The 13,034-nt window shown below is 33.1% G+C and overlaps 1 protein-coding gene across 1 annotated transcript; it reads right to left on the bottom strand.

The window, feature by feature from the left end:
* Positions 1–11,267: 11,267 nt before the first annotated feature.
* Positions 11,268–11,878, bottom strand: LOC139889192 (early nodulin-like protein 5). Its single transcript, XM_071872155.1, has 2 exons — positions 11,704–11,878; positions 11,268–11,617 (listed from the first exon to the last, which is right to left on the bottom strand). Exons 1-2 carry the CDS (start codon positions 11,876–11,878, stop codon positions 11,268–11,270), a joined length of 525 nt encoding a protein of 174 aa, XP_071728256.1.
* Positions 11,879–13,034: the final 1,156 nt, after the last annotated feature.

Here is a 13,034-nt window from a genome sequence, read left to right as displayed (position 1 = left end):
AACTCTTACCACGATGTTTCATAACTTTCAAATATATGAAAGTTGACCAAGTCTATAAAGACTGCAACTTAAAACTAGCCAACCATAGCTCGACAGGTTCGTAACTGTTTTCATGGATGACATTCCGATCTGCTCCAAGAGTGAGAAAAAAAAAACATGAGCAATATTTGCAAATTCATTCTTGAACTCTTAAGAAAAATAACAACTCTACGCAAACTTTCCAAGTGCAGGTTTTGGCTTAAAACCGACATGTTGTCGATCCAGCTAAGAATACTGCTATCCTTAACACACTATATTAGAAATCATCATTGATCACATATCCTGACCTTATGGAGTGACCTTGGAATGGAAATATGAATTAGTGAAATATAATGACGGTGGCCAACGTGATTATATTCCGGTAATTCATAGAGATATTCCAATATCATGACGTATGGAATAGAAAGTGAATCAAAGAAAACTCTCAAGCTATCAGTTCAAAAAAAAAAAAAAAAAAAAAAAACCTCAAATGCAAGGGGCATGAAAGGAGAAAAATGATCATCTTGATATTAGTAGATACAAAGAACTCATTCTAATCAAACTATATATCTATCTCATACTCATTTAACAAACTTTCATGTACCATAAAGGTTGTAAACAATAGAACCTTGAAATTTTACGTTCATTTATCCTAAATGAATATCTCCTGATCATGGATACTTAATCATCACTTGTTATATCCAGATCCTCTCTGTTATTACACTTTTGGTGTAAACTTTCATATGACTTACATAAACCAATGTCATTTGAACCCTTAAATGTCGATATCACTAACACCATGCTCGTTATTACATTTTCTATGACGAGATGGTAAATTTGAAGAATGGAACCTCCATACGTATAACGTTTTGGCTATCATAGTCAAGAAACTTCTGCACTCGTGCATTTACTTATAGTAGACAACTTGGCACCATGCAAGTAATGGTGTCATACTCAAACAATAATCGATTATTGTCAACTCGAAAATCAAAGGTGAAATACACTATCTCAAGTTGTGGCTTGAGCTAAACCCATCACATACTGCTGTAACAACTGAAATGATTCCATCATACTTTAACGTATCCTCCTATTGGGCCAACTAAGGCTAAATTCAAACGATCATTACATAGTTGAAAGTCACTGCTTCGGCATTTACTTATACTTGTCTATGCGACTGCCAGATTACTCCTGCTAAGTTCTCGAACTCTCACTATCACTCGAACGATTCAAAGTTGCACATCTTATTCGAAGTTCCTTCATACATAACTCTAAATTCGAGGGATTTACTCAATTGATGATGATCACATTATCATCCTTCTTACTTCAATGCTAACATTCTGAGTCCAAAGACTCATGCCCTGATAAAAGTCAATTCATTAATTTCACTACCTCGAAACAATTATTACACAATTATCCCCCGGAATTTTTAAAATCTTCAATCAATTTTCTCAAACAAAAAAACTCTTAAATACAAGTACCCTGTTTTTCCAAAGATTTCTTACACGAGTCCTTATTTTCAAACTATCTCGGAATTTATAAAAAAAAAAAAAAAATTTGATTTTTCACTTATGCGATTGATAAAATCTTATACATAAATTTAACTTTACGTACTTTGACTAGTACATATCAAATTATACTTTCGCTTCTACAAATCTCCACTATGATTAAATCGAAATTACTTTACGTAACCCTAGTTTTACTATGGACATCATTTCGTCACCTTCTCTAAAATTACATTCACTAATTATATAAACACTTTCGCATTTTTAACAATTTACCTTTGTTTTATCAAATTAAACATTCTTTTAATCAACTATTTTTCGTATTGCTCAAATTATTTCACATAAAATAATACGTGTTGTACATAACTCAAGTTTTACTAATAGCTTCGCTTCGTTTATATTGTTATATCAAACGTCACAACTTTTCAAAATTTACTTTGGCTTATTATTAAAACTTTCGTATTGCTCTCCAATGTGTTTGGATCACCTTTATTCTCATTCTCCGTGCAAGAACGAAAACTTACCTCTTTACGCACGTCATCTCTTCCTTGCTATGCTAATCATTAAGAAGTTTCTACTTCCAGTATTTCACTGCTAAACCACAACACCCTCGTAAACATCAATACTACGATGTTTTGAACAAGGAAGCAAAGGTTCCTTCATGATAGAAATAACACCTTATAATCAATGATTCACATTTATTCGAATTCGCGTTTAAACTCGTAAGTAAATAATAGACCGACTCGCCACTAGTGCGAAAACGCTTTTCCTACTCTGAAGGAGTTCCCTTAAATATTTATGAAGATACTCTACATTTCTTCCTTCATGAATTGTAACTAGATGTTATTCTAGTCAAGTCTAGAATTATGGTTCGACATGAAACTGAAACCATAAGACTTAAAGCTTCATCCTGAAACTATTTCTAAAGACAAGTTCTCACGTATACTGAACGATGTCTTTCATTTAATCGCTCATACTATCCTGAGGTCAATGAATCCTCAACTAACATCTCATTTGTCTAGTAGACATCTCTTGAAAACTAAAGGTATTATGGTTACCTTTCGCAACTTGAAGCTGGTGCTATCTCTAACAAACACCAGCCATACATCAAACTATGTAAGTGAAATCTTTACGTACTCTACTCTATTTTATCTGCCCTACTATTCTGGCATGAACACTCAAGACTCTAATGAGCTCAACGGCACATTTAATGCTGGTATAGCATCATCTTTCCTTTTAAAGGAAAACTAGTCAAACGACACTCTTGTTATTCCTTGGAAAATCTTCGCATTTAATGCACTTTGTAAACAACCTATTAAGGTTAGGGATCATGAGATCAAACTTTCGAACAAAAACAATATACTTATTGTTAACACTCATTAGAATTCACGAAAGGGCCCCGATTGTACCAGGGAACGTGAAAATAAAACTCTATTGTTAAAATCCATTGGGATTCGCGTAGAAGCCCCTAATATACATGGGAACGCAAAGACCAAATGATATGGAAATACTTCTATCTCTTCTCAACTGCTGATGCAAACGAGAGCTCTACTTAAAACTTCGGGACGAAGTTTCTAATAGCGGGGAGGTACTATAACGACCCTCAAATTTCCAACATTTACATATCCTCTCATCAATTATTTTACCCAAACGAATAATTAAAACTTAACGATTAAACTTTAATCAACAATTGTTAAGTACTAAAAATTATAAATTATAAAACGTATTAATTAACTTTGTGTAATGAACGACAAGTTAATAAAAAGATAAAAATAATGAGCTAATTAACTTTCGTGAACAAAATGTAATACTTTATACTAGTAGCCTTTATACATTAAACTAGAACATTTAATGAGTTATTTTAACTAATCAAAAGTGCAGGGTTTAAAATGAAAAAGTTCCATGGAATGCCCTAACTTGTTCCCTAAGTCTAACTTGTTCCGTAAGTAAACCTAACCCTAACCCTAATTCTAGAACCCTCTAATCCTCCCTATAAATAGAGGCTTAGGCTAGAGCTAAACATGTACCAAATCTCATTCACAAATCTCTCTCTCAAATCTCTCCCCTCTCTCCCCATTTTCGGCTCAAAAACCGAAATCACCACCCCCACCATCGAAATTCTTCAACAAGATCTTCAAGGGTTTTCAAGCAATCTTCAAGATCTTCAAGTGATCTTCAAGGTTGTTCATCATGTTCTTCGTGTTCTTTAAGAATCTTCAAGGAGTTCTTCAAGTTTTTCAAGGATTTGATCTTCAATCTTCATCGTGTTCATCTTTTCTTTGTTAGTCATCTTCGAATTTCCAAAGGTATAACATAAACCCTAATCTATTTACATAAACTTTAATCTTTAATTCATGTTATAAACTTGTTTAATCATAAACACATACATAAACACACCTAGATCTAAATATACATAAAAAAGAAAGAAAGTAATATATATGTATATGTATGTCGACTAAAAGAAAGAAAAAAAAAGGGAAAAGGAAAGTTTGATCTTTAAAACCTAGAAGATTAGATAAAGATTTGTTTGTGTTTAATTAAGGAAACAAAATAACTACATATATATACATATACATATCGACATATACATATATATACATGCAAAAAATATTATATATATATATATATATATATATATATACATATATACAAATTACATATACATATACATATATATATATATATATATATATATATATATATATATATATATATATATATATATATATATATATATATATATATATATATATATATATATATATATATATATATAAAACCCTAATTACTTAAACCCTAATTCATTAAACCTAACCCTAATTATTTAATACCACTTTAATTATTAAAACCCTAATTTACTAAACCCTAGGACATTAATTAAACCCTAGTCATTTATTACAAACCCTAATCATTAAAATACCACTTTAATTAACTAACCCTAATTAATGAAACCCTAATACTACTTATACTATTAATTAACATGTATACACTATTACTATTACTAACACCTACAACCAACTACTTATATTATAAAAACATTTTGGGATATGTATTAGAGATGTATAGATCTTCGAACTTTCTTGACGAATGGTTTCTACGAAACTCTAGGTGGAAGGGTTTGAATTTTCCGATTTAAAGGATCCTATAGCTAAAGCCCCTAGACATGAAATGGCCATTCGAAGGGAAAGGGGTGATTGGAAGCTTATCTAATACGGCAAGTATCCTAAAATGAAAACACTTTTAAAGTTGAAACTTTCTAGTTATAGAAACTTACTAAAAATAGAAACTTACTAAAAATGGAAACTTTCTAAAATGGAAACTTACTAAAAATGGAAACTTTCTAAAATGGAAACTTACTAAAAATGGAAACTTTCTAAAAATAGAAACTTACTAAAAATAGAAACTTTCTAAAAGTGGAAACTTACTAGAAATGGAAACTTAGTAAAACGAACTACACTTACATACGTAAACTTAAACATGGGCAAAACACTTAACTACTCTTAAATGTCATAGGTTGACTTTCTGCTCATCCGTCCAAACTTTCTATTCTGAGGAATAATAACTCTTCTCCTACTTACTAAGGTGAACTCATAGCCCCACTCTTTACTGCTAGTAAACTTACTTACTTTTATTGGGGTGAGACACATGCTGTTATTTTACATTTTACAATTTAGACACAAGTACCAACTATTAAAACTATGCTATACCCGGCTATGTTCGACTAAGTCCCTACAATGATATTTTTAATTGCTCGTTGATTGCATGCTTAATTATTGGGGGTAGTCCTATCGGGAGTAACGTCCTCGATACATTTGACTAAGTCATTGTATTACTTAATAATGAAATTAAACCGACAAGTATAAACTACAACTTGTCTTTGGGGAAAACTTGAACGTTTAGTCTAAATATCACGCATTGGCATAACTTTTTGATCCTGTGAGATCAACTTTAAAGATCTTTGTGATCTTCTTGACAACTAAAGATCTGTGTGATCTACTTTTGAAAACAAATCTTGTGATCTAAAAACAACGACAACTACTTTTGTTAAACCTATGATTTCACTCAATTTTTTTGGTTGACATTTTAGCATGTTTTGTCTCAGGTGCTGACTGATCGAGCTTATTTACTTACTACTTATGTGATGCTACTTGGACATAGGATCAAGAGATATCGAATTTACTACTTTTGCATTTGAACATTTATTACCGTCATTGTAACGACATTTCATTTTCCGCTGCGTACTAAATAAAGTTTGATTTATCATTTAGTATTTGTTCTCGTATATTATAATATGTTAGTTTTTTTGTTATTAGTAACGTTTCTTCCAGACCCTATCTGGAGGACGTTACATTAAACGATTGGTTGCGTTTTAACGATCGATTTAACGTTCCGGGCCTTCGGTACGACTAAACGGCACTTGAAACGGACCACGAGTACAAGCTTTTGCAAAACACGAGCCCAGGAGTCACCCACATGGGCCATTCGGCCGAAACCCCCTCCCCACCCCCTTCTATGTTGAATTTTGACAACTTGAGGGGCTTATGTGCTAATTAATTAAACTTGGGTTAGTATAAATTAGAATGTTAAACCTAAATTAAGAAAACCCTCACAAATCAACTGCACCAGTCGATCCTCTCCCCCCTCCATGCTGCCGTCGACCACCACACACCCACACACACTCAATTTTAATTTTTTGATAAAACCTTGAACACGAAAGTTGCAATTCTCGATCTCCTCTACGCGTTGGTATAATTCTTTTAGCGATATAAGGTATATTTAGCTAAACCCTAATCCTAAAAATCTGATTTTTATTAGAGTTTCATAGATATGTTGTCAATTGCTCAAGTCTATACGCGTACGTGTTAATTGTTATAGTTATTTTGATTGTTTGATGCGCTAGGGTTTAAAAACGAATTTGTTTTTGTTTGATAAGTAAAATTAAGTTTTTCAAATGTTAATTATTATGTTATATTCAGATTCCTTGCGAAAAACTATTGAGTTTAGGCTTTGGATTCGCTCGATTTCGTTTCCGTATGATTAAGTTATGTCAATTTGAATTATCGTTGTGTTTTTGTTGCTTGGTCAGAAATATGGTATTGATAGACAACGAATTGTCATGTGAAACTTATACCAATGGAAATATAATTTAAAAACACTCAATTTAGACTAGGATATCATGTCGTTTGCTTATGTGTAGCCCGAGATATGCTTGAATTAGTGTAAAAGTAGTTTTATACAGCACTTGCATGAAAATAACCTTGTATGATAAAATGTGTTAACTTCTGTGATTAAAGATTTGCATATTTAAAATTTAGACAAAAAGTACTTCACTTTTCATGTAGATATCATAGGCTAATTGTATCTAGATCTTCGGATAATCACGTGCGAATGTGACTAACTAATCTAGAATCGAATCTGTAATTGCTCTCTGTTTTATACTCTGTGGATTGTGTTTATTGAATGAGCATGTAAGCTTCTGGAATATGAATTTTCACATGATATGTGACTTATTTTTAGTTTATGTCAATCTCTGAAACTTTATGCATTGGGCACAATAGAGCCATACTTTATGTAAATTCTGATTTGAGCTGAAAAACTGAATTTTCAACTTGCATGAATAAACTGTACAAATTGGCTAAACAAAAGTTTCTAGATTTTTGATATGTGTTACTTTGACTTGTCCTTGAACTATGACCACTGGTCTTGTATCAATTTCATGTTCCTAACTCCGGTTATGGTCAAAACGAAATCAGTACGCGATCAGACACTGACTGGGCAAACCCCAAATGTACCCCTTCTGATTCCTGACTTTTAATTATCATATGAGTCCCTAGCCAGACTTTTTGGAATCGATTTTAAGTATATTTATGATCTGGAGTTTGTCATGTTTACTTGAATTTTGTGCTATGAGATAATGTGCTAAGTATGCTACGTGTTCATGAACTTTGTGCACAACGATAAACTGAAATTGTGAAAATGATTCTTCATGACCTGAAACGTATTGTTTGACTTAGGTTTGACATGTTGACCAAAATTTGACATGAACCTACTGATGTTGACTTTATTTGACTACTTTGACCAAGTTTGACTTTTGGTTTGACTTCGGTTGACTTTGTTTGACTTGCAAGATATAGTTGACTTTTACTTTGAAACGCGTCGAGTCGAGCAATAAGACAACTTATACTATGAAACCAAACTTATTTAAGATACATATATTGACCAACCTAAATATGTATACTTAGGTTGCATTACCCGATTATAATCCGTACAAGTCGTTTGTCTTTCAATCCGAGCTTTATTCAAAGGTGAGTCTACAGTCCCGCTTTTTACATGTTTTCAGGGATGAGAATATACGCGGTTATAATTACTTTATCAAATGCTTTTGTATTGACACGAGTACTATATATATGTGTACTGAGTTTGTTCACAAAGCCTCTAGCTTGAATACTTTTAATACCATCGGTGTAAGCACGATTTAGATGGACGGATCCGTTAGGTTGACAACCTTACCCGCTATAAAAACCGTGGTGCATTTATTTTGAACATTAGATACGCTCGAACAAGTGTATAACATTTTAGGAGGTAAAGGCGGGTATAGTGGCCTCTATACTCGGGTCATTGCTAGTATTCAGGTGCTCAGATTATGCAAACGTTAAAATCTCGTGGTCAAGGAAACTAAACTATTTTTCTGATAACTGTTTTTCAGATGCTATACAACGCTATGTAAAACTGTGGTTTACGAACAAAATGAGATAAAACTTGATGTGGTATTGTCTACAGATATTTGAAACTTGACATGGTAGTGTCAATAAACTTTTGAAACGGGACACGGTGTCGTCTACAAAATTTTAACGTTAAACCTTGGTGGTCTTCCACTAATAAACGTTTTCGGAATATTGTTTCTTAAACATATTGTATTATTTACCTAAAACCTGTAGATTCACTAAACATTATTGTTGATCCGTTTTGCGTGTTTTATTCTCAGGTATTAAATTGCTTCCGCTGTAAATTATTGCCGTTACGTAGAAGTCAAGCCAAGCACTGGGACCAGAGTTAACATTCCGTTAAAGGGATTTTTGACGGGGTGTTAAATATTCCATTGTCATCCACTTTTAACCGCCGGTTTCATTTGGACACAAACAATTATGAAACGATTGCAGACAAGTTGTGTAGTGGAACATGGCAATGGGTGTGGTCAAGGGAGGATTTAGGGAGTCGTAACAACCAACTTCTAAGTTCTCTTTTGGATTTCGTGGGTGATTGTACTCTTACTGATCGAGAGGATTGCTGAGAGTGTTCTCTAACGTCTAACGGTTTATTCTCGGTTAAAGCAGCTCGGCTTGAGTTAGATCACATTTTTCTTCCTTCGTTGACGACGGCTACTCTTTGGTTTAAGTTTCTACCATGGAAAGTTAATATATTTTTATGGAGGTTATGTTTAGAGTTTCTTCCGGTTCGTTGGAACCTTTATGCGAGGGGTGTAGAGATAAACTCGATTGTGTGCCCGGTGTGTAATAACGAGGTGGAAACTCAGGATCATGTTTTCTTCGCGTGTTCCTTGGCTTCAGAGTTGTGGCACAAGCTTCACATGTGGTTGAATTGCTCTATGCCTTCTTTTTCGTCTTGGGATTCTTTCATTGTTTGGCTAGAGGGTGTTAGTTTATCGTCTATCAGCAAGAACCGAGTTATCGCCTCAGTTATCACGTTTTTTTTTTTTGAAAGGCAAATTCACAACACTCATTAACACGAATATTTACAATCATTGTATATGTCCCAGGTGGGACTTGAACCCTCAACCTCTTGGTTAGAGGGCAACCACGATACCGCTAGACCAAAGGCCCTTTGGTCCTCAGTTATCACGTTGCTTTGGGCGATTTGGAGATTCAGGAACGGCATTATTTTTAATGATTTTTTTTATACTGGAAGTAGTCTATTTGATGTTGTTAGATTACTTTGTTTTCGTTGGATTAAACATAGAGGTCATTTAGTTTCAAATTGGAACTTATGACTTTCTATGCCTTTGTAATTTTATTTTTCTCCTTTAGCGTCTTGCTAGGGAGCGATTTAATATAATCATTATTTGGCCGTTATAAAAAAAGGAAAATTTTTTAACGGCCTCAAATTAGACTACTAAAGTACGAAATTTTATCCTTTGTTTTTTTTTAAAGAGCAGTATGGGATCACTCAAGGTACTTAATCACCCACGCATTCATCTCTCACAGCTGCATAACCCGCCCCCAACTGTTGTCCAGGAGAAAACCCTGCCCAATCCAAAGGCATGGGCGGTAAAACCCGCTACCTCCACTGCCCCCGCAACGTGATGTGCGAAAAACACACTTGAGTGGAATTCAAGGGTAAATGGGTATTAGTTGTATCTTATCTATAATTAGAATATTATGATAGAATTTGTAATTGATTGTAATCCCTGAAAATCATCCCTGAAAATCAGGATGTTAGTTCGCAAATAGCCTAACTAACATCACGATTTTCAGGGATTACGATCATTTACAAATTCTATCGTAATCTTCTAATTATAGATAAGATACGGTTAATAATAGGCAACCTTGTGTGCAATTATGCATCTAATGGGGATCGAACTAATGACCTCTCGCTAAGAGAGACAGACAACTACTACATAAGCTAGAATATAAGGTTGAAATTTTATCCTATACAGATAAACAAGTAAACTAAATTTACCATGTTTAGCTTATTTGCGAACAAAAATATTCCTACTTGAATGAATGTAACTCAACTGAGTTATATAGTGACCATATATCGACTTATTCATAACTACTCTAAGATATGTTTTTAGTAAAATTAAAAATTCATAACTTTTTTGTGAAGATATTAGAATGCCAACTAGTAGGCAAACTTGTGATGTTTTTTTCCCCTTACATTATGCTTATAAATTATATTATTAATAGTTGGTTTCAGATATATAGATAAAATCCATTACTTTATGAGATTGTGTTATCACTATTTTGGTCAATCTATTACAAAAATCACTAATAAAAGTATCATTTTAGTATCATATTACGGAGTATTAAATTAATACATACTAATAATTACTTAAACTATGTACTGGGCTCCTCTTCAAGTAGCTAATGACAATTAATTAAGTATGATGAATCATGATAATGATGATTAAAAGATTACACCCACATCGTGGAAAAGAAAAGCACATTGAATGGATGGGAGTGAAACTATCTACTCATTTCAAATATCATTATTTTACCAAACCATGATTAAAAGATATGAAACATCTGTTAATCTATTCTTAAGTACCCCATCGTTTTACTGATTGAACTATAAATCTTGAATATCTATTTAATTGTAATTAGTGCCTACCAATCTATTAGGCTCGTCTTCTTTACAACCAAATTGCATTTTTTAGACACATGGCATGATTAAAATACTCACCAAATTGCTACCTTTATGGTCACATTCTTCTTTCACCAATTTTGGACCTTTTTGCAAAATGAAATATATTTGTTCATCTAGTCATTAGGCTATATTAATATTAATATGCCATTTTTTTTATTCTTTTTTTTTTTTGTGAAAAAACGAAAATTTATATAGAACCCAGACCGTTTTCTAAAGGAAATATTAATATGCCATTTAATAATTAGAAAGATGAAATAATTAACAACTTGTGAGCATAATGAAACCAAACGTAGTTTTCGTCTAGTACGTCTAAATAATCACCTAATTAAGTACCTAAAAATATATCAAAATTCCAAAAACAAATCACATAAAAAACACGGTAAACATCGCGATAATTCCCACGATCATAAGAGTTTGAGACAACACATCGCTATCCATCTTAAGTACCGATGTAGCTTCGCTTGTTTCACTTGCAATCGAAGTTTGGTTTGCAGTTTGAGCTCCATTTTCGGGTTCCAAAACCTTAACAATCATTTTCAAACCATGTCCACAATGGCTCACATCGCCACTAAGGAAATAAAAGTATCCCGCTCGATCAAGTTCAAATGTCGTGTCACCATTATTAGAGAAAAACATCGGTGTGTTGGATGATACACATTTTTCATACTCTTCTTTTGTCACAACTAAAACCGAATCCTTCTTGTACACAAAACCTACATACAGAAAAACGTGCACATATATTTATACATTAGTGTTGCAACAAAAAAAGTTGTCACAAGTGTGATATATAATTACTTACGAAGAGTGTCGTTGATCTTAAACCGATTACGTGAAGCCCATTCGTTGAAATGTTTGGTGTCGTTGGTTGGAGGTATGATCCAACCTTGATCACCACCAACTTGGAATTGTGTGGCTTGAACTTTGAGGATGAAAAAAAAGGCTAGTGCCATGAAAATAATGGTGGTGTTCTTCATTTTCGTGTTAAAGTAAATGTAATGTGATTAGTGGCGGATTAACGAAGTGATTAAGTGGGTTTATATTGAGGTACATTTGAAGAGAGGTGGTTATTTTGAAGAGAGTGGGAGAGATAGTTGAGGAGAAGTTGTAGGGATACAATCTTTGACTCGGTAACGTCTGCTTTTTCTTCAAGAAAAAAACAAATGGCTGATTTACCTCGGATTAATAATGTTATCAAACTTCAACGGATCATCATCATCATCATTAAATTATGATACATTTGAATATAATAGATTTACATTCATTATTTTTATATATTTGTTTATTAGAAATTAAAGTATGTGTGAGAAAAACTTGAATTGAGAGAGAGGTTTTTTGTGTGGTGTGTTAGATTGCAAAACTTCATAATTAGTTATGAAGGGGGTAATGATTTTATTATTTATATTTAGTTGAGTTTCTAACTATAATTCACCTACTTGTCTTTCTTTTAACGAGTAAGTGGTAAGTATAACTCAGGTTCGTATTTTTGTATATTTGCTTAGTAATGTGGGATAAAAGTTTCTAAATAGTTAACCCTAGTGACAAGTGGTGATAGATTAAACTTAACTAAGGTAATACAACTATAAAGATAAAAAGGGATAAATATGAAGAATAGAATACTGATGGAGAACTATTACAAGAGTTTAACTTTCTAGAATGAACACTGAACCTCAATCAATTGGGTTATGAACCTAATCGATTTGTCACTAAGAGTTTAGTTTTTGAAGATTCTGGCTAAGACGGATATCCCTACTCCAACGTTAACCTTAGAGGATTTAAACGACCTTATGGATAGAATTCTAGGTACATGAATAAAGTGGTATATCCCTAAAGGTAATTCTCAGCTTTTCTTAATCCTAGTTGGTTTAACTACAGTAACATTCCTCCACTTAATACTAAGCTATGCCTTAACATTAACAGATGTGCAATCTTAGATATTCTAAGGTACTTCTAATTGGATTAGAGTTCTCTCCTTTGCGATCACTTACTCAATCCCGGATCATCTAACAACATCTCAAGAACGTTGCTTCTAACGCGAATCATGCTTCTGAGTAAGCCAGTGTTCACTGAACTCTATATTGCCTACTCTAATCACAACCTAACTGGACATCTCTTCTTTAACGGATAAATGAT

The sequence above is a fragment of the Rutidosis leptorrhynchoides genome, chromosome 2 (genome assembly GCF_046630445.1).
Source record: "Rutidosis leptorrhynchoides isolate AG116_Rl617_1_P2 chromosome 2, CSIRO_AGI_Rlap_v1, whole genome shotgun sequence".
In the NCBI taxonomy this organism is placed as follows: Eukaryota; Viridiplantae; Streptophyta; class Magnoliopsida; order Asterales; family Asteraceae; genus Rutidosis; species Rutidosis leptorrhynchoides.
This window is presented reverse-complemented; position numbering and strand designations above follow the sequence as displayed.

What these genes read in the sequence shown, in the direction of transcription:
- LOC139889192 (XM_071872155.1), bottom strand. Translation starts at nt 11,878, where the DNA reads ATGAAGAACACCACCATTATTTTCATGGCACTAGCCTTTTTTTTCATC. An exon ending in TAAGATCAACGACACTCTTC is followed by an intron (nt 11,618 to 11,703) that starts GTAAGTAATTAT and finishes TTCTGTATGTAG; the next exon opens with GTTTTGTGTACAAGAAGGAT.